We start from the raw sequence: 22441 nt of genomic DNA on the forward strand, positions 1-22441 counted from the left end.
TTTGGCAATTTTGTAGTAAGATTGACCATGGGACAGGTCTTTATCAGTAGAAAAACCTATAAAACTAAAATTGAGGTCCCCCTTCACATTTTCCAAAGCTGCCCAGTGGGCCAGATTGCAGTCTTTTGCAAGCTCATTCTGGCCCCCGGGCCTTATGTTTGGTACCCTTGGTCTAGAAAAAGTGACCTTCTTTGCAGTTCCAGATCCAGCAGGACATAGGTTTGATACCACTACACTCGATACCACTACATTATCCCCAATCAATTTCTGCTATATTAGTGGTTCAAAGTAGTAGCACTACCACTGTAATACAGACTAGGAAGTTACTGATATGCCACTAACCTTAAGCAGGAGCCAGCAGAAGATGGGTGTACTGTGGCTTCAAAGGGACTACCTTAGTCAATAGCAATACTCAGGCAAGCTGTAAAGTTAAAACAATGCTCATTTAGTAATAAGGGAAAGAAACTGTGCAGAGAAAATATTCCCCACACCATTATACTACCACTACCAGTCTGAATGGTCAATACAAGACAGGATGTTGCCTGCCACCTGAAGGCAACATTTTTGGTGAGCTTGTATCAATTGTAGCCTCAGCCTCCTCTTCGTAGCCAACAGTGGCACCTGGTGTGGTCATCTACAACTGAAGCTCATTGGCTTTAAGGTTAAATGTATTGTGCATTCAGGGATGCTCTTCTGCACACCTTGGTTGCAGTTACTCACTGCCTTCCTATCAGCTCAAAGCAATGTTGCCATCCTACTTTGACCTCTGGCATCAAAAAAAAAAAAAAAAAAATCCCATCAGCAGTTTCTGAAAAAACTCAGATGAGCCTATCTGGCACAAAGAACACTGCCATGTTCAAGAAATTCAAAGTCACTTAAATCACCTTTCTTCCCAAGACTGTTGCTTGGTTTGAACTTCAGTAGGTAACATCAGGTGGTATTATCACCTCACATGGCAGCAGAAGTGCTGTGAACCGACGGTGTACGTAAACGTAAAAGAATATTTTCCATGTAGGCCACAGGTACAGGCGTATAGTTTTCCACAGAAGGCTTTAGCATTGTGTTCTCCACATGTTCATTTGCAGCTGATGAGAAACTGATAGATTATAATTTCTGAAAAATGAAAGCGATATCCTTGTATCAGTGGCGACAGCTGAGTAACTTCCCATTCATGTATTGTTGTAATGTCCCTACCCTCAGGTCACACTGAAGGCTGGTAAATATTGGTGGGTCTGTTGTGCTGATTGTATTGTTTACACAGCAGCCAGATGCTAAAGATTGACAACTAAACAAAGAGGCAGCGCAAGGAAGCACACAACCTAAATTCTATTGATTTAATGTTATGGAGCTGAGTGTCACACCGATAAGGCCACATTGTTGGAGAACTGCGGTCATATAGAATTCAAGCCGCACGTTCACATCACAGACATATTTTTGTAGCACTGCAGCTGCTGCTTTGCACTTTCTATACAGGTAAGGTGCGTATTGATATTCATTATGAATCAACTGTGGTAAGGAAGCAAGGAATGTAGTTTGACTCTGAACCAGTAATACAATTCAGGTTATACATACCATACATATTAGCTACAGCAATCAGACCACATCAAGTGATTACATTATTTATGTGAAGAAAATATGAGGGAAATAAGGAATTCATGTTATGAGCCCAAGGCACAGTAAGTCAGACTATTTGGTCAAATGGTAAAATGTCAGTTGAATTGATTTATTTGTCCTAGCAAGTAATAACACCAATGAAAGGCCATTTCTTATTTGTTCCAATTTAATTTAACAGCTAAGTTTTTCCTGGATGAAAATATTACTTGTGTTTTAATTTCCTAATGCTAAAAGAGAAGAGTTACAAACAAGCAAAAACTTTTGTCTTTTGGTTAAATGTTAAATGTTCAGTTAGTACTAAGGGGGCCAAAACGTGCCAAAAAATATCCCTCACATCATTAAACCATCAAAACCAGGCTGAACCATCACAGGATGGATTCATGCTTTTACGTTGTCTTACTGTAGCCTCAGCTTCCGTAGTTAACAGGAGTGAAATCTGGTATGTATCCGTGTGTTGTGTGCTCAGAGATGCTCTTCTGCTTAACGTGGTTGGAATGAGTGCTATTCTGAGTTGCCTAATTATCAGCTACGAGCCATCTGGCTATTCTCCACTCATGTCTAATATCAAAAAGGTATTTTTGACCAGAGAACTGCTGCTCACTGGATATTTTCTCTTTTATGGACCATTCTTTGTAAACCCTAGAGGTGGTTGTGTGGGAAAATACCAGTAGATGAGCAGTTTCTGGCAATAACAATAATGCCACATTTAAACTTAAATTACCTTTCTTCCTCATTCTGATGCTCGGTTTGAAATTCAGCAGGGCATTTTGCCCATGTCTTCATATTCCAATGGACTGACTTGCTGCCTTGTGATTGGCTGATTAGATATTTGTGCTAATGAGCAGTGGAACAGGTGTACCTAACAAACTGTCCGTATAAGTCAAATGAGATTTAATATTATATTGTATTTTTTTATACAACAATAATGTGTTATTTGTGGCATACCTCCTACTTCAAACGATGTTTCATGAAGTCTTACAGTTTAGTTTCAAAGATTAAATGTGGGGGCTATGTGTCTCATCTCAACAAGCGCTTCAAACCTGTTGCTTTATTTAGTCAGCAAATCTGTTGAATATGTCCACAGGTGCTGCAGATGTACCTGCCCTTCTGTGGTATTGCAATCTCCAACGCCCAGCTATTTGCCGCCTCAAGGAAGGAGTATGACAGGAGTCGGGTAAGGGCAACAGGGCCAACCAAGATAATAATCCCCACCTACCCCTAGGATCAGCGGTACTTCCTCCACCCTCATGCTGACATTGAGGCTGAGTATTGATCAGCAGCAGCCCACTTGTTGCCACTGCAGTGGGAATCTCAGAGCAGCATGCAGCCCTGTCTGGACATTTTCTGTGGACCTGTGGAGGGGGATGGGCACATATCCAGCAAGGGGCCTGGTTCATGATCTAAATCTCTTAGGGACCGTTAAGAGATGCACTAATTCATGTCACAGGCATTGATCTGTGATGGAAGAGAACATAATGAGTGCACAGTTCAGTGAGTAGAGAAGAAACCGCATGATTTTTATGTGGTTGTGTATTAAATTCGATTGGCACTCGCTAAGATAAAGGGCCTAATTTTCTTTTATTGGGCAAAGTAATCATATTATATCGTGCTGTTGGTTTATGATTTAGAGATAATGATAATAATCAAGTTTCAATAGCTGAGCGAGGCAAAACATCTTTATTCAAAGGGTCATCACTATTACCTGTTGACCAATTTTTTTTTTATTCAGCCTTTGATTGTTGGGAATAATGCCAGTGGTAACGTTTTCTGTCACTGGTCTTTAGGCACTCCTGGAAGTAGTCAATGACCTGTTTGAAGAACAGACTGACCTGGAGAAGATTGTCAGGAAGATCATGCACCGTGCACAGACACTGCTTAAGTGCGAGCGTTGCTCTGTTCAGTTGCTGGAGGACATTGAGTCACCGGTACTGTTTTTCTCTCTGCTGTCCTGTCATATATGTCAATGCATTTGCGCATGTGCGTTCTTGTTTTTTTGTTTTCTGTTTTCCCCCTTTTTTCCCAGTAAATACTTTGTATGTCCATGAGCTGTTGTGATTTCTTCCCTTTTGCATCTTTCAGGTTGTGAAGTTCACCAAGTCGTTCGAGCTGCTCTCCCCTAAGTGTAGCGCAGACACTGAAAGCAGGTATGTTTCATTCAGAGCACCTCGGTAACATTTGGCCTGATTAAAAAAAAAAACCCTCATACAACCCCCCCTCCATAATTTTCCCTTCCATTTCCTCACTCATCATACCATTACCCTTCTCATTAAATAGTCATATCTGCAACATGGCACCTGTGCATTTGGCACAGAGCCTTTTTGAATCTGCAGAGCGTCCATCAAGGACAAAAAAATCTGTATAAAATTTGACTATTATGTAGTGCTGTGGGAGTAATATGCGGATTCTGAATAGAAGGCATACTGTGGGAGCCCTGCTTAATTGGGTTTTCCAGCTTCTCTCTACAGCTAGGCATGGCTGAGTGGAGAAAGAAAGGTTTAATATTGCGTAGGATGTTTATGGATGAAAAAAAAAGGCTGAAAAGGAAGACAAATTATCCCCCCAAGTCCTGCACTTGCTGTAACTGATATGGTCACTTTGAGGCAGTAGTTACAGTAACTATAACAGTAATTTAAAAATATCATAACACAAGAAATACCAATATTAAAAAATTAGCGATGATGAAAGAAATTTTCAGCCGCTAGACTGGGAAATGTATTCTTTCTGACTGCACGCTCCTTTCCGATATGTGTTGCTACTGTCACATTTTAAATATGAAGCCAGTTTGTAAATAAAACTGCACAAATTCCTGAAGCACCTCTTCCTAAAGGCTCTCATCTCAGTAACAAGAGAGCTAGTGAAATTTATGTGTGTAATTAAATAAATGCATTCGGTGACAAAAGGTGAGGATACTGTAAGATTTCTGATGTGCCTAAAATCCCCAGCTACTCCCACAAGAACAATGTTCCTTTATGAGAGGGATGAACCGAGGAAGACAGAGAGAGAATTAGGAGAGAAACATAGTAAAAATAAAAGAAACAGGAGGTAAGGCAGATTGCCATCACACCCATGTGGTTTATTACTGCTGTGCTGTGGTTCCACATCTACACACAGCTGTATCGCTAGATCAAAGGGATCCAAAAGATCTGACATCTGTGTCGTTCCGTCTTTTTTCTAACCTTAAAAGACAAAATGAGCCACACTGAACATTTACTTTGGCATATTTGAAAGTAAAAACTCAGTGATGGCACCCTGCAATAAGATGTAAACAGTCTGAATAGTGATGCAGGTGTCTGGCAGAGAGTGGGGGCACCGTCTAATCAGAAAATAGCTCATACTGTATGCTTAACTTTTCATTACTTTCATTACTTTTTAAAAATCAAGTAGCTAAAAATAAGATTGTTTGCTTATTGTAACATTTCTAAATGCGTATAAAGGGGGTCTGACCTGTGCTCATTTCCAGCTCCCTGTTTTATTCTTGGACTCTGCTGGAGCAGCTATGTGTGAATCAAAGTTCATGTTAATCCTTTATAAATGTATTCTACACTGGCTTGTTCCCCGGCTTGAAACAAGTTGTTTTAACTACATTACCTTTCCCTCTAAGCCAGCTTGTTTCTAAAGGTCTGAACAACAGTTTTTTGGGACTGAACCTTTGAACCTTTAGGTCACAAGGATTCATTTCACATATCCTCACCTCATCTCACACAGTCTAATTAAACAAATCTGGTTGAGAACTGGTTGAGTCTTTTGTCATCTATCTTGTTTTTTTTTCTGACCATAGTTTCAAAGACAGCATGGAGAAATCATCTTACTCAGACTGGCTCATCAATAACAGCATTGCGGAGCTGGTGGCTTCCACAGGACTGCCTGTAAACATTAGTGACGCCTATCAGGATCCTCGCTTTGATGCTGAGGTAACCACACAGTAACATACTTCCTAAAGTTCACATCACTAGGATTTAAAAAAAACGGTGAAATGATTTGTGGGACTTGTATGAAATACACCTGCTGTGATTGTCTTGCATTGTGATATATTATATACAACGTGAATTCAAAAAGCTGAGACCAATAAAAACATACCTGATTTAAATCTGCCCACTGTGCTCTTCAGAGTCATTTCCTTGTGCACTTCTGGCCTTTTTCACGTGGCCCTGCTTTGTTTGGATAAACCTGTTTTGTTCACTTCTCTGTCCTAAAGATATCTTGTAACTCACTGTTTCAAAACTTGAAAAACAGAAGGAAGTTGCAGGGGAGCCAAAACTGCCAAGTAGGACAGGTGGCAAACAGTGATTTTGTTTTCAAAGTTTCACAGCATTGTGAGCAGTCATGTGATGCCACATGTTAGCTGGTCTGAAGCAAATTTTCTATGTCAGACACTTGAAGACATTACAGTTCTCCACATTGACAATCTGTTGGGACAAATACATGGCTATGTTGTGTATATGTACGATGGTTTCCTAATAATTTTCACATTAAGCAACTTATTTAAGTTTAACATTTAACCTGGATTCACACAATAGTGAAGTGCTCATATAGATTAAACTGGCTGCCAGTTTTTTGAGCTGGTGAAGCCTCTTGAAAATGTCTTTATAGCTCTCTGCACACATAAACGTACATTTTCCGAAGCTGTTCTTTCTCATTGCACTGCAGGAAATGCTCTACTTAAGACACTTTCACACTAACTGAAATACTCCGTTGGGTTTCGGTGATGGAGAGTGTAGCTGGCGGGTAAAAGTCTGGCTAGTGTCCAGCTGAGTGTGCATACTGCACTTGATCTTCCAAACAGAAGTATTCTGTCAATGCCGCACTTACAATAAAATCATATTCTTAAAATCAGTCTCAAATGCATCAGTTTAATGCAGTAGCCATTCAGAATAGTTGTAATCTGTTTTAAAGGCATTTGAGTGCACATCCTCTGTCCATGCCCTTGCCCCAAAGTGGAGATTTTAAAGAAAGTGATTCGGAACTATTACAGCAATAGCTATAGACTTATGGCTTATAGTTATAAACTTCTGTGCAGTACATCAGTTTCACGTTTTATATTTGGACTATTTTAAACTGCACAGGCAAAAAAACAAAAAAAAAAACAAAAAAAAAACTGCACTGTATAGATGAAGAATAATTATAACTACAAGCAAATTTAACAGGTTTTTCACTCATTTTTTCATGATATTGATGAGGAGAAAAACCCAAAACACTGATCACATAAGAGAATGAAAACATTTTAAATAAAGTAAATAAACATTTATTATTTACATTTTATGTAGAATAATTATAATGTTTTATTCTCCCACTTTTTGCAGGCAGACCAGTTCTCTGACTTCCATATCCGCTCAGTGCTTTGTGTCCCTATATGGAACAGCAACCACCAAATTATTGGTAAGTTCATACACAAAAAATCTTCTAGATTCTCAAATTCTTCTGTTTAAAAGTTTCTGGTGTGGCTGAATGACATTAGATACTAAAGGATGTCTTTAGGCACTTACTAAGGTTCTGGATAGCTTATGTTGCTACAAAGGAATGCAAAATGTCCTAAAATATCATTTTAAAAGTCATTTGTAGAAGGGTCCCTAGCTGGAACCAATAGCAAGAAGTCAAGCCATAAAACATCACCACATTCCACATACCTTTGGCTGCATGCTGTGTTCAATTGCAGTAATTTCATTACCACTAATACTGCACAGGCATGCACCTTTTTGCTGCATAAGGCAGAGAATATAAGAGGGGGAGGGCTTGAAAATTTGTCCAGCCGAGACTGCATGATTAACTCCATGCTGCACCATCACGCCACACTTAGAGGTGGTTCCCTTCTTCTGGCAGCGTGCTTTGTGTTTGTGAATCAGCCCCAGGCTAACACCACACTGACACTCTGATAAATCATTGATCTCTCGTCTGGCTTTGGCGCTGGATATTGCAAGGAGGAGCGACAATAGCGGCTCTATTCAGTCCACTGAGATCTGACGCGGGAAGCCATTAGTTTTATTTGAGTGCAAAGTGATCAGCATATCTGGTGCAGATGGTTGGTGAAGACCTGTGTGCATCTTTGCGTAGGTGTAAGTGCATTTGTCAGGGAGGGGAGAGGAAGAAGAACACAAAGAGTGAGGAAGAAACACAGTGTGTGGGTGGCACCTGAGGATCTGGAGTGAAAAACCATTAAACAAACAAAGCAGCAGAAGATGAAATTCTTATATCAAGGCTACATTCAGCTAGAAAAATTAAAGCCCTTGTGTCATCCGCAAGGTTCCAGCAGACTCATTCAAAATATAAGCAAAATAAATACTTTAACAATAATAATGATTAGTGAAATCCATCTTAGCATATTATGCATCATTGAAACTGACTTTAATAAAAGCAGATGGCTCACCAGGTATTTTTAATGATTTATTTTCCTGAATTTAATGAATATCTTTTTTAAAAAAAAACAATTATTTTGCTATCCAGATAAACAGAGAGAACAAAACATTTTTTTTTATTATACTTAAATCCCTAGTCCCTTTAATGTAGTACACTGTGTACACTACCTATTTATTTGTGTAGTATGTGTTTTGACAGCGTAGTTTTGTCTGAAGTCTGAATCACGTTTGTAGCACCTTCTCAATCTTAAAATGCAAAAACCACAGCCCAACAGTTCTACCCAACTTTGGACCAATTTCTAAATTCTTTATTTCCATAGTATCCCTGTATTTAACTGGGAGAAGCGTTTCAGTTTATGTGGGGTTCCTCAGGTGTCTGTTCTTGGCCCAAGTTCAATCATGAGAAAGCGTGGCCCCTCACTTCCTTTTTATGCAGATGATTCTCAAAATTAAATCTTGATTTTAAGATTTTATTCTTAGTTTTTTCCCGAGTGACAGGAGAAGGGAGCCGGAGATCGACAGACGGATTGGTGCTGCGGCCGCAGTGATGCGGATGTTGTACCGGTCCCAGGATACGCTGGAGAGATTATATCTCTTGGCTGGCCTGGGAATGCCTTGGTGTTCCCCTGGACAAGCTGGAGGAGGTGGCTGGGGAGAGGGAGGTCTGGGCTTCTCTGCTTAGGCTGCTGACCTGGCCCCAGATAAGCGGAAGAACATGGATGGATGGATGGATGGATGGATGTTTTTAAGTGTTTGCCTGGGTTGGTGCTGCGTACCTCACTGATTGTTTGCCCCTGCATGCTCCCACTTTACCGGTGGGGTCTGGTGAACAGATGCTCCTAGCTGTCGTGAGGTTCAGAATAAAACATGGAGCCGATTGGGTCTTCACAGAAGCTGCTCCTAAATTGTGTAACAAACTGCCTCTTCACATCACATCGGGATCTCCCCAACATTAGAAACTTTTAAAGCCGCTTGAAAACCCACTTTCATACTTTGGCTTTTAAACCAGACTGCGTTTTGATTGCTTTTGATTTATATTGTTTTATTATTTCAGCCGCACTTACAGGATCAGCTGTTTTTTTTAAAAACTGTTTTGTAAAAATAAATCTGACTTGACATGAGTCCACTTTATAGAAAGTTGCCATAGACTCAAGCGCTCATTGCTGCACTGTTGCTTGTTTCCACCTTTTCTGGGATTTTTGCATTGGGTAGAAGATTTAAACACATCTGTTATGGTACAAAGAATCGGCACAGGCGCTATCCCCGCATCTAAAACTGTAGCAGTTCATTTGTTTCCATTTAGCATTTAGCACTAAAGGCCTCCTTCTCCTAACAGTTATTTATTTATTCATTTATTTTTTGGGATGTTCTACAGGAGCTAAAATGAATAACCTCTGGAATTCAATCTAAATTATAAGGAAAATTATTGGAAAACTTTTTTTCATTCAACTTCTTTTTTTTTTGTCATCAACAATTTTTATTTATTTCATTTTAAACTTCAATAACAGAACTTAAGAATAACTACATAAATAAATAGTTTAAAAAACAAACAAACAAAAACAAACAACAACAAAACAAAACAAAACACAACAACAGAAACAAAACAAAAAAAAACCCAAAGGAAAGTTATCCTATCCGGTTGTTCAGTCTGACGTCACTAGCCGTGTCTGGGCCTAAACTCCGCTGCAGGTCCATATATCAAACGATCATATGGCATTACTGAGAGTTGAAAAACTGTCTAAAGTCTTTCATCTTTAATAAAATGATCAGCGTTCTGCTCAGGTGTAACAATTGAGTTTAACATCCAGGCATCCATGAAAACGGAATTTATGACATTTAACGGAGTTAGAAGTTAGCAGGGAGTTAGCTCGCTAGCTTCTATCTAAATACAATATAGCATGTCCTGACTGCGGGGTTTTGGAAACAAATTAAAACGTACAGCTCTGTTATCACTTCCAGCATAAATGAAGACAGAAAACTAAACAGCAGTGACGTTTGTAGGGTTACTGAAGTTGGGCTAGCTGGTATATAATGATGTGCTGCGTGACCGCTAGCGACACAGCTACGTTAGCATAATATAAACAAGCTAACTTTTTTTCCACTCGATAAAAGTTACCGTGAGTGTTCTCGGTGGTCAGGAACAAATGTAATCGCATGGCAGGATGCTGTAAAAGGACCAAACTTCAGCCAGGAGAACAACTGAGATAATCCATCCACAATACGAGGTTAGTCATTCATAGGGTTGCCAACTCCCTGAAAAATAAATAAGGGACACCTCGTGGCCAGGGCCGGGCGACCCAGTTGTCTTCACCCGTCCCAGTGTGGTGAATTTTCTAGCTCTTTTTTTGTGTGTGAAATTATTTTTTTAACCATTTGACTTGAAGTTGATTTAAGTAGATGCATATTCTATTCTTTGTGATATGAACACATGTGAAACAAATGATCATTTAGCCATTTATTTTTAGCTCAAAATGACAACATTAACACAGTAAAACAGGGGCCTGTTCTTCGTACCTCACTAAGTAAGTTAGCTGGATTAGATTGTTGACGATTTCGCGTGATCTTGGATCGTTCGGTTCCCCGAAACTCATCCGGGACTTGCTGTCATAGCAACAGAGCCGTAAGCGTAAACCTGCTCGGGAGCAGGTTTACTTTATGTAAACAGGATTAGATCGCGGCCACGCAGGTATGTCCGCTTCATTTATACGAAAGCAACAGCGATATTCCACCACTGTTTCACCATAAATAAATAACATCAATGTAACTAAAGATAATGCAGCACTTGATCCTTTTATTGATGTCACACAGATACATACAGGTCATTTCCTAAAAAAGGGAAATGTACTATTAACATTCTATTACATGTATGTGATTATTACAGATGTAATTCATATTTCAGAGTAGTAATTGCAAATCACTTCGTGTAATCAAGATGAGAGACCACGGCTATAAAAGCGAAGGTGGATTTGGGAAGTCTGTCGCAGCCATGTCCTGTCCGTTTACGCGAGAAACCCATTGCGGAAGGTGCAAGATTGATAAGGAGAGTCCTCAGAATCCAGCGTATATTGCGGGACAGACAGGATCCTTTAGCTCAGCGCGACAGTGTGCTCATTGAGAGATATCGATATTCCCGTGAGGATATTATTTACTTAACCAACTTGTTGACGAGGGGGTGCAGGACCACCACCTGTCTTTTTTTTTGCTCTGCCCTTTTCTTGGTTGCTGTTATGAACAAACAAATAAATTATTTCAGGGTCTCTTTCCAAGAGACGAAAAGCAATATAAGTGATAAATATTACCATTCTGTAGAATATTCTTATATTCCACTTTTACTTGTTCCCATGTTCTAGTGGGTCCTGTTGTGGCTCTAATGTGAAAGGGGATATAATATAACAATATAATATAATGTAATATAATATTGGATAATATAGTGTAATATAATAAATCTATGAATAAATAATAAAGTGACTGAATAGTGGTATTGTCATGCGCTTTGGGTGCCTTGAAAAGCGCTATATAAACCCACTCCATTATTATTGTTATTATTGAATTACTTACGAGTTTAATTTGTCAGCAACTTCCTGCCAGCCCTCTCTCCTTGCTTTTGCAGCCTTTGCAGTGTTCCCTTGCGTTTTAATTAAACTCTGAAACTCCTGAAATCCCTCAATCAAGAGTTCTTGCTCTGCTGCCGGAAAATACCGAGCGCGCCCCTTCGACATTTTCGCCGACCAATCAGCGGGTTGCCGATCAATGTTTCTACTATCGATGCGTAGCCCCTTTTACGACACCCAGTGATGTCACATTACTGCGTCCAGCTGTACTAATCGTCAACAACAGGTGTGTTCGGGGAACCGGATTAGCGAGCTCACGGTTAGCGCGATGGTTTGGTCTTGGATGTGTCATTTGATCTTGGATGTAGTGAGCGACGTACGAAGAACGGGCCCCAGGTCTCTTTCTTAAACAGAAGCCTGTCATGCTTAACTTTTGAGAATATAAGTAAATCTTTCTTTAAAAGCACTCTGTCCTGCTTAACTTAAAATAATAGAAAACAATAGAAAGAAAAATATTCTTGTAACAGTGCACATTTAGTGCATTTAGTACAATTGGCTTCAGTTGAGGTATTATTTCAGCTTTTCTAATGCTAATCAGCTGCTCCTGTTTGTAAACCCGCTTGTTCCCATGATTACGCATCTTAACTCATCATCATTATTCATCTATGTATTACTTTTATGTATTAGTCATCAATTTGTTGTAATCATCTATCCTTGCAGTTGTTTATTACACAAAATAAATTATATTATCACACTTCTGGCCACATAGCGCTGATATTCACTGCACATGCCCATATTAACGTTTTCCAGCCAGGTGTTTTGCTTTTCCCATTCTTCCCTTTCTCTGAGGGGAACAAACATTGCTGCTCTAATGCTGGGCTCACACTGTGCGATTTTTGGCCCATTTTGAGCCGATTTTTGAGTGATCGGACCGATTTTGGCCTTCATCGTGCGTCGTGTAGTATACGTGGGGTAACGAGAAGTGATTAACACCTCACGACCAGCTCCCGATCATCAATCGCTCGTGAGGGTGTCACCACAGGCGCTCACACTGCTCACGCGCAAACGTAAACGTTGGTGTAAAAGATGGAGCAGCACGGCTGTGCAGCGTGTGATCTGGACACAAGCGATGGAGGCACAACTTGTAGAACTTTGGAAAGCTCATCCGAGCCTTTTCGATGTGGCATCACAAAATTATCACGACCACAACAACCGTGAAAATAGTTGGATTTACACTGCTGCTCAATCACAGCTGCCTGATCAATGTTTTTCATTAGCAATTTAGCAAAGTTGATGGTAGTGGTGTGTCTGTGTGAGTGAAAGACAGAGAGAGCGAGCGACAGATTTTCTGTTATAACCTTCATGTTATGGAGGCACAGTGTGCGCACTCAGGTCGCATCAGAGCATCGGGCCGTATAGTGTGAGAGTACATCGTGACATACGAACTTCTAACCCCTGCGAGTCAATCGTGCAGTTTGAGCAGGAGCTGAATAACGTGACTGAAAAAAATCGCACAGTGTTTGCCCAGCTTTAGGTGTACTGTCATCCGAGACTTGCACCGCAGAGTCGGCGTTTGTTCCCCTGTTGGCCATGCTTCTTGTTGTGGTCATCTGTTGTCTTCCGGTATTTTCTCCGCAAGCGACCTTTCCTCGACCAATGAGATGAGCGGTAATCTGAATTGTCATACTCGAATTGTCATAAGTGTGCTGTCAGCTCATTGGTCACAAAGCAGGAGAGGGGCTGGGAATTATGTTTTCAAACAAAGTGTTAATTCCATAAACATTTATAGACTACTTTTGATTCTCACTGTATTACGGGACAAAGTGCGTCCCTTATTAGCTCAATACGGGACGTGTACTTTTGTTTCGAAATACGGGACGATTCCGTATTTTAAGGGACGGTTGGCAACCCTAGTCATTCATATACTGCTGCATGGGCTGGGCTGTAGTTACATCCTAAGGTTTTAAAAACTGAGCTTAAATAAATGATTAGCGGTAATAAAAGCCGAGGGAGATCAACAGTGATCACTGACTGTTTTAGGAGCTTTTTGAGATCAAATAGAAGGAAATACATAACATTAAACATGTTAACAACACAAAAGCCATATTAAACGCAGACTACTTTAGACCCGGAAGTAGGATTCGTCGCGTCATCACTGAACAACCGGATTCTTTCTTCGCACACCAATCCCCACACCACCACTCTATCATTACTCTTCTGTTCTTCAAGTTACAGAAAGCCAGCTTGTAAAGGGGGACCTAATACAATCATATTGATGCAATTTATCTAATAAACCATAAGTCACTTTTTCATAAGACGCCAACTTAGCCGTTGTCTTTAGCCACTCTTCATAGGGAGGGGGGTTCTTTTTCCGCCAATGTCTTAGTAGGACCCGTTTGGCCGTAGTAAGAGCCAGAATAATCCATCTTTTTGTATAACTAGAAAAATCTCCATCAGAAAGTTCTGTGGTTATACCAAGTATGGACAGTTTTGGTGAGATACCAAATCTCCATTTTAAAACACTGAAAATTACCTCCATTATATTTTCCCACCAATCTCGAAGTGCCGAACAGCTCCATAAGATATGTAAAATCGAGGCATTTTGACCATCACATCTCCAACATTCGTCCGTAGAGGCCAGGTTCCATTTATACAATTGTTGCGGTGTTCGATGCCACCTATGGATTATCTTAAATTGAATAAATCTACTGCCTGTTTCTTTATACATAGTATTAACACTTTGAAAACATGAATCCCATTCAACTGAAGATATGTCCAATGCCATGTCCTGGGCCCAGTAGCCCTTAACTTTAAGGAGAGGGTCAGCTGACCGTTCTTGCAATAAGTGATAAATCTTAGAGGTAATGCCTTTACCCAAGGGTGATCTTGAGAGCAGGACTTCCACAGGGCTGCCCACAGGACAACTCAAGGGGGTTCCCAGCCACTTCGATAATGAACTATGTATTTGGACATATCTCCAGAATTGATTACGCTTCAACTTATATAACTCCACAATTTTATCAAAGCTTAAAAAACATTTAGTCCCACAGTCAAATAAATCTGATACATTAAGGATGCCTGCTTTACGCCACTGTAGCCAGTCAACCGATGTCCCTCGAATTAAAATTCTTTTATTCCCCCATAAGGTTGCCGAAGGTGATTTAATAAAGTCCCAGCGACCTGCCCTATGTAATTTACACCACAATGTCTTCGCGTTTGCAATTATAGGATGGGTAGTTTTATGACTGGTATCAAACAGCTCCCTCCAAGGAGAAATACCGCCATTAACTTCCGTCTCTATATGGGACCAGATGGGTTTAACTGGTGCAGTAGGTAACCAAGCTCTAAGTTGTTTCACGTTCATCACCCAATAATACCATTGGAAATTAGGCAATGAAAAACCTCCTTGTTTTACACTCGCTTGAAGTTTCCTAATACTTAAACGATGTGGTGAACTACCCCAAAGAAACTGCTGGATCAAAAAGTCTAGATCTTTGAAATACTTATCTGGAATGTGTAATGGAATATTAGATAAAATATAAAAGATCATGGGTGCAGTCATCATCTTAATACAACTAATTTTACCCCATATTGTGAGACACACTCTGGACCATCTACCAAATTCCATTTTTATTCTTTCAATCATTGGCTCCATATTTGCTTGAACCATCTTAGTGTAATCCGAGGTAATTTGTATCCCCAAATACCTCAAACCATTCACGGACCACCGAAACTCCCACTGTTTAAATAAAGTATGGGGGCAGTGTCCTGACATAGGCATTGCCTCTGATTTATCCCAGTTGACACGATACCCTGAAAGCAGCGTAAAGCTTTCTATACATTCTAATAGGGCTGGAATTGACTTCCCAGGCTGGGTCATAAGTAACAACATATCATCTGCATATAATAGAAGCTTATGTTGACTATTACCCATCGAAATTCCAAATATATTTACATTATTTCTCAGTTTTTGTGCCAGAGGCTCTATAGCAGGGGTGCCCAATCCCGGTCCTCGAGAGCTACCGTCCTGCAGCTTTTAGATGCATCCTTGTTCCCACACACCTGAATCAAATGAATGGCTTGTTATCAGGCCTTTGCCAAACATGATGGCATGCTGAAGAGATCAAACCATTTGATTCAGCTGTGTTGGAGTAGGGATGCATCTAAAAGCTGCAGGATAGTAGCTCTCGAGGACCGGGATTGGGCACCCCTGCTCTATAGCAATTACAAAGAGACCGGGGCTAAGGGGACAACCCTGTCTTGTGGATCTCTGTAAAAGGAATAGGTCTGATATGAGCCCATTCGTCAATACTCGCGCTGAAGGCGAATCATATAATATCTTTATCCACCTAATAAAATTATCACCAAAACCGAACTTTTCTAATGTCTTAAACAGATAATCCCACTCAACACAATCAAAAGCTTTTGCAGCATCCAGCGATAGGGCCACTGTTGGATATACTGAATCATATACATAATTTAGCAAATTAACCAACCGCCTAATATTATCTGGACCATAGCGGTTTGGAACAAAACCAGATTGGTCTGCATGAATTATTTTTGCCATTATTGCTTTTAATCGGCCCGCTAAGACCTTTGCCAAGATTTTTTGGTCAGAATTCAGCAAAGATATAGGGCGGTAACCACTTGGGTCTAAAGGGTCTTTCCCAGTTTTAAGAATAAATGTTATAAGTCCAGAGTGCATTGACTGAGGTAATGAGCCTACTTTGAACGCCTCATTATAAACATCGAGCAACAGGGGACTTAACATATCTTCAAATGCTCTATAGAAATCCAATGGTAACCCATCTAATCCTGGAGCTTTATTAAGTGGCATACTGTTAATTGCACGGGTAATCTCCTCCACTGTAATTGGAGCATCTATAATCTGCTGGTCAGTAGTAGAAAGCTGTGGCAGGTTTAAATCAGTAAAAAATGCTTCGAATTTCTGTTCATCTAAACTACCTTGCGTAGAATAAAGATTATTGTAAAAGGCCCTGAATCCATCATTTATATGTCTAATAGAAGTTGAAATAACCCCATCTGATTGTCGTATGCCTGGGATATGGTTCATACTGTCTTTCTGTTTAAGATGGTATGCTAATAAACGACTCGGCTTTTCTCCCATTTCCCAATATGCTTGATTAATGCGAAATAAAGCGTATTCTGCCTTTCTGTTGTACAGTACATTCAACTCATATTTAACTTTAACGATTTTATTCAACGTAACTCTGTCTTTTGTATGGGAATGTACTGCCTCAAGTGCCTTTAATTTGGCTTCTAACGTAATGATATTCTTGTTAGCTGCCTTCTTTTTAAAGGAAGCGTAAGAAATTATTCTCCCCCTTAAGTATGCCTTCATAGCATCCCACCAAGTAGCCAATGTAGTGTCCTCTCGATTATTTGTCTGTTTGTAAAATTGTATTTCATCTCTTATCAATTTAATAAAACCAGAGTCTTTAATTAAGGACACATTTAAACGCCATCTGCGGCTTGGAGGAATCTGTAAAATATTTCCAAGACATAGAAAAATTGGCGCATGGTCCGAAATTACTATATTACCAATACTTGAATCTATAGTTATTCACTAAGGCTTCAGAAATAAGAAAGTAGTCGATTCTAGTATAAACATTATGAGGCGGAGAGTAAAATGAATATTCCCCGCCTTCTGGATGCATTGTCCGCCAAATATCATTCAGACCCAAATCTGAGGTCATCTGCCTTATGGCAACTACAGATTTACTCTCTGTGCCTCTCCTAGGAAGTGATCTATCTAGGTCTTGATCCAGTATTTGATTAAAATCTCCTCCTACCACTATTTGTGCACCTTCTAATTCCAAAAGATACTGTGACAGGTTATGAAAAAAGGCGGGTATGTCCGCATTAGGTGCATAGATATTACATAAAATTATTGGTGTGTCCAGTAATTGTCCATAAACCAATATAAATCTACCTTCCTTATCTGGTATTACTTTTGTTTCAGTAAAGCTAACTGCTTTATGAATCAGAACCGACACTCCCCTGCTTTTACCAGTTCCAGGACTGGAAAAGACTTTACCTACCCAGGAACATTTAAGTTTTAAAGTTTCTGACTTACAGATGTGTGTTTCTTGAATAAAGGCTATATCAACTCTTGATAACTTTAAATATTCATTCATTCAACTTCTTGACCAGCAGAAACTCTTTCTTGTAGGTAAATGTATATAAAAAACTGGCATTATAATTGCTGTTCTAAGCCAATCAAGTGGAGCTTTGACTTAAAATGTGCTTTCTTAGAGGGATAGGTTAACAGTGCTCTGGTTGCTGCTTCACAGAATGTAACATTGCCAGTTACTGGATGAAGATGACTTTGAGTTTAGGTTAGTTCTTTGATACACTGTAATTCCTCCTGGATTAATGTAGTGCTGAGCTGGTTGCAGCTCAGGTCTGGCCCAATGCTTTGTGAAGCTCTAAGCAAAATTTGACACCACCAGAGCAGTGAATAAATTGTACGGTACAGTCACACAAGACCATAAGTCGTTTGCGTAAAAACCCGTATTAGTGCTGTGATCAATGTGATAGTGTGTGTGTGTTTTTTTTAAATGAAACACTTGTGGCACTAGGAATATAGCCTCGTTAAACCAATTAGCTTGTCTATGCTGCAACTCATCACAAATTACAAGCTCAATACAGAAGGAGCAAAATTAGATTTTAGAGAATGTTTGCCATGCATTAAAAATTAATGGCACCAAAATGAAAATTGATCATAGTTGCATTGTAAATTCTTTTCACACTATTCGTTGAAATGAACACATAATCCCATTGACAGGCTTCTTTCACCTCCTGCAGATAAATAAAAATTGTAATGATGTGGAAATAAGAGTTGCTGTATTAATTGGATGTTCTCCTTTATTACCGGAGTTCTTTCTGTTTTGATTAGACAATGAGAGAAGCGGTCTAAAAAGGAAAGACTGCTTTGTTAAACCCCACTACAGGGTTGTGGAGAATAACTGGATTTTCGGTCAAAGATAACATTATCTATTTTGCAGCTTCAGCACTATTAAACAATCATTTTATTCTTCTGTTTTCACTGATTTCCAAATGTTTAACACAGGAGATAGCTGCACTGCAGACTTTTGTTTCTTAACCACATTTATGTGCACTATTGTTGCCTCTTCCCTTAATTTTCTTTAATAATTCATAATATTGATCCTGATACTAGTCTGCCAGTATCAACCTTAAAGCATTACTGCTATGCTGTTGGTATGGGTAAACTTATTTTGTGTAACAGGTGTTGCCCAAGTGCTGAACAGGCTCGATGGGAAACCCTTCGATGATGCAGACCAGCGTCTTTTTGAGGTATTACAATTGCTTGTGTATTTTTTTCAGCATTAGCAATTCTCTAAACATTTTGGAAACCATGGGAGTTTCTCTGTTTTATCCTTTTAGGCATTTGTGATCTTTTGTGGACTGGGCATCAACAACACCATCATGTACGACCAGGTGAAAAAGTCTTGGGCCAAGCAGTCGGTGGCTTTGGATGTAAGAGCGCGTTTTTGTGTATCCACTTATATTTGTAAAAACACTGCTAAGCAAACTGCTTGACGTGTTTATTTGTGCTTGTGAGTCCTACTGTATTTATTTTTCTGTTTCATTCACTATAACGGCATCTTTACTTTGCGTTCCGATCAACATATGCTCAGGGGTAACACATTTAACCAGAAGTCACAGCAAACAACAGCTGCTACATGGAAAATGTAAACTCCCTTCCTACTTATTCTCTCTCAGTGGTCTTTTGTACTTGGCTTCTCTTTTTTGTCTCATATTTCCAGAAGAATGTACGCATTAAAAAAAAAGTGCTGATCTCTCTTTGTAGATAACCTTCTCACAAAGGTTTTATTGAAAATTAATGAGAGGCAGTGAAAAGCAATCCCTCATCTGCCCTGCGGTATGAAGCCATTCAGCACTATTCAGCCTTTACAGCATGTCCTTAGATTACAATAGGGAGCTTTCAGGTGCATTATGGTAGTTAGCACTGCTGTTTCCAAATAGGACAAGTAGAGAACAGAATTGAGACACTGGGTGAACTAATATGTTGATGCACTGCGTCTGGTAGCACTGAATAAACATGATCAAATAAGCAACTGCAGGCCTGTGCAAAGTATTTCTCTCAGGGAATGAGCGATGGAATCAGCGCTGACATTGCAGCTCTTGTAAGCTGTTCCAGATGTGTTACCGTCATCATCTGGATGATCCACTAAAACGTACAAACGGGCAGTATTTTCAGCTGCAGCAACAGCTGGGCGTCTTGTAGAGCCTTACTGGTAAGGGTTTGAAAAGTACACTGAGTGACACTGTGCCATCATTTTGCAGGTTCTGTCGTACCATGCCACTTGCTCCAAGACTGAAGTTGACAAATTCAAGGTAATAGATGTTCACTGTTGTTCACAGTAGAAACTTTTGTTTTTCTTTCAGGATTTGCGGATGTGGCACAATCAAGTTTTTATATTTTTATTTTAAGTATTTTGTAATATATATTTTTTTGTGTTTTTGGAAAAACACAAAAAAGGAGGCACTGGTGCAAATTGGCCACTGCACAAGAGAAGTTAGCATGCTGTGCCATATCCTACTCATTACTTGCAGCTACAAACTGAGCATTTAGTTTGGCTAAATAAACCTGATCAAAAACCTATAAGGTATTGGAAGAAAGCACCACCTTGTGGGGTATTCTTTTAATGAGGTAACTTCCATAGACTCTAAATAAAAAATGGACTAAACCCCCTAAAAGCTACTAAAATCCTGTTTTGAAGCCTCATTTTTAAAAAGATGGTAGCTGGCAACTTAGTTATTGGGGGCTAGACGTTGAAGCTGTTCACAGCACTTGAAATGGCTTTGTCGACAGTGAGCACTGATCTGTTACTCACATTCTTTTGGCTTGCATTTAACAATGGGTTGGCATTAAGGTTACAGCTGGTTCAGTTCTTCTCTTAAGGTGTCAGTTTTTCTTATTCTCTGCCCCTGTTTCTTGTGGGGTCCCTCGGGGGTCTTTGCACTTTTTTCCATTTAATAATAATATTAAGCGATATAACATTGCCTTTCATTTCTATACTGATGATTTACAGCTATATCTTCCAGTAAAATATCAGGATTCCCTATAGCATCTACTTGACTGTCTTGGAGACAAACAAGGTTGGCTGATTAACAACTGCTAAAGCTGTTAAACAGTGACAAAACTAAGATTATCATTCTTATGATCAGGAAAAAAAAATTATGTGTACCTTTATTACTTCACGTCTGGATTAATCTTCCCATACCTACGTCTGCAGATGGTGCAGAAATCAGCAGCAAGACTGCTGACTGGTAGTAAGAAATATGAGCACATCCCTCCAGTCCTGGCCTTGCTGCATAAGCTTTCTGTCAATTTTAGAATCCAGTTTAAGATTTTGCTGGTTGTTTTTAAGGCTTTTAATGGGTAGATCCCAGTTTATATCACCAATCTCATTCGTTTTCTATCAGCTCCCAGGTCTCTCAGGTCCATTGGCAAAGATCTGTCATATGACCCAAGGTCATGTCTCAAACAAAAGAGGGTGACAGAACCTTTGTAGTCACTGCTCCACAGTTCTAGAATCAGTTTCACATAAAAAAGTCCTGCATCTCTGCTTTTAAATCTAAGCTCACAAACCACCTTTACTCTGGCCTTTCCTGCCCACTAATCTCCTATTTACGGTTTCTCCCCTCTTGTCCTGTGGTTGTTGTTATTGTTATGTTGCTGCTTATTTGTTTTTAATGTAATTATGTGCAGGTGAGTGTATATAGGTATATAAACTTTGTACATCACGAACCTGACGGCTAGCATCCACAAACGATCGATCATATTGGCATCCGATTATCCAAAAAAGACCAAAGTGGGTCATTTTAAATTTGGAGTTTGTAGAGATTGGTTAACTTTTGGAGTCACTGTTTAGTGGACATTGGAGGAAACTATTGAGGCCGAAGCAAACAATCACAAAAGCAAAGACAAGAAGTAAGACAAGAGAAAAGGTCTTAAGGGAGGCTTCTTGATGTCTGTATTGGTGCAGATAATTACCATGATCTAATGTTTTGTTCTTCTAAATGCTGTCCTTAATTAATAATAATAATAAGACAATAATAAGAATCAATAATTAATTAAGACATATGAAATAAAACACCAACATTAAAGGTGTATTAGGATTCTGCTGCAACCCGATTTCACAAAAGTTTGATCTAAGATAAACTTTTACTGATACATAAAATGAAAGTTTTTTCACAGAAAGTTAAGATACTCACAATGTATTTGGTTTCCTCGTAGGTGCTTTAACTAAGATATATATTTTTCTAATTAAATAACAATTTCTTATTAACTTTAATGAGAAGGGAAAAAAAATCTATGGCAAAAGAGAGAAATTATTGGCAGACTTCAGCTTCAAAAGAACTGCAGCAGCGCACAAGCATAAATAGGAGCTGAGAAGTCCCCTGCGAATTTAAACTAATTGTAGCATTTGGAATGGATTACTTCAATCAATAAGCATTCATTCACAATGCATTATTGATAAAGATGAAAATATGGAAAATGACTACATTTTTAATTGGCAGGACATTTCTGAAAAATAGATATGACCTATTTTCCTGCACTTTCATGTTTAGGATTTTCCCCTGTGGCCATTATTGCATAGTAGGATCCCTGCTCTCTAGTGTGCCTGTGTGATCTTTCAGCCCCCTCATGCAGCACTGCTCTCTGCTTCTGCCTTTCCCTCCACTTTCTGCACTACATAAGTAGCCTTGTTGAGCACGCTTGCCTGGGATTCCACTGGTGTGAAAAAGGCAGTGGCAAACAAATCTGGCTGACATTTCATAACCCCGGGGCTATGAATTAAGATCTAAAGAATACCTGCTGGCCAGAAAGGCAAATGTTTGCGCAGGAAACAA

At 39.5% G+C, this 22441-nt stretch overlaps 1 protein-coding gene across 1 annotated transcript in view; it reads left to right on the forward strand.

Moving 5' to 3' along the window:
* The window catches only part of pde11a (phosphodiesterase 11a), a 54573-nt gene that overhangs the window by 11156 nt on the left and 20976 nt on the right, over positions 1-22441 (forward strand). The window contains exons 3-10 of the mRNA XM_086266021.1: positions 2699-2788; positions 3399-3539; positions 3694-3758; positions 5393-5525; positions 6915-6990; positions 18786-18853; positions 18944-19036; positions 19868-19918. Of these exons, the coding sequence (XP_086122147.1) occupies positions 2699-2788; positions 3399-3539; positions 3694-3758; positions 5393-5525; positions 6915-6990; positions 18786-18853; positions 18944-19036; positions 19868-19918 (717 nt within the window). The remainder of the gene's footprint in view (positions 1-2698; positions 2789-3398; positions 3540-3693; positions 3759-5392; positions 5526-6914; positions 6991-18785; positions 18854-18943; positions 19037-19867; positions 19919-22441) is intronic.

Source organism: Aulonocara sp. 'chitande type north' Nkhata Bay, linkage group LG16 (assembly GCF_057382095.1).
Source record: "Aulonocara sp. 'chitande type north' Nkhata Bay isolate Kocher_YH1m ecotype deep benthic linkage group LG16, A_spYH_male_GT1.1, whole genome shotgun sequence".
NCBI lineage: Eukaryota > Metazoa > Chordata > Actinopteri > Cichliformes > Cichlidae > Aulonocara > Aulonocara sp. 'chitande type north' Nkhata Bay.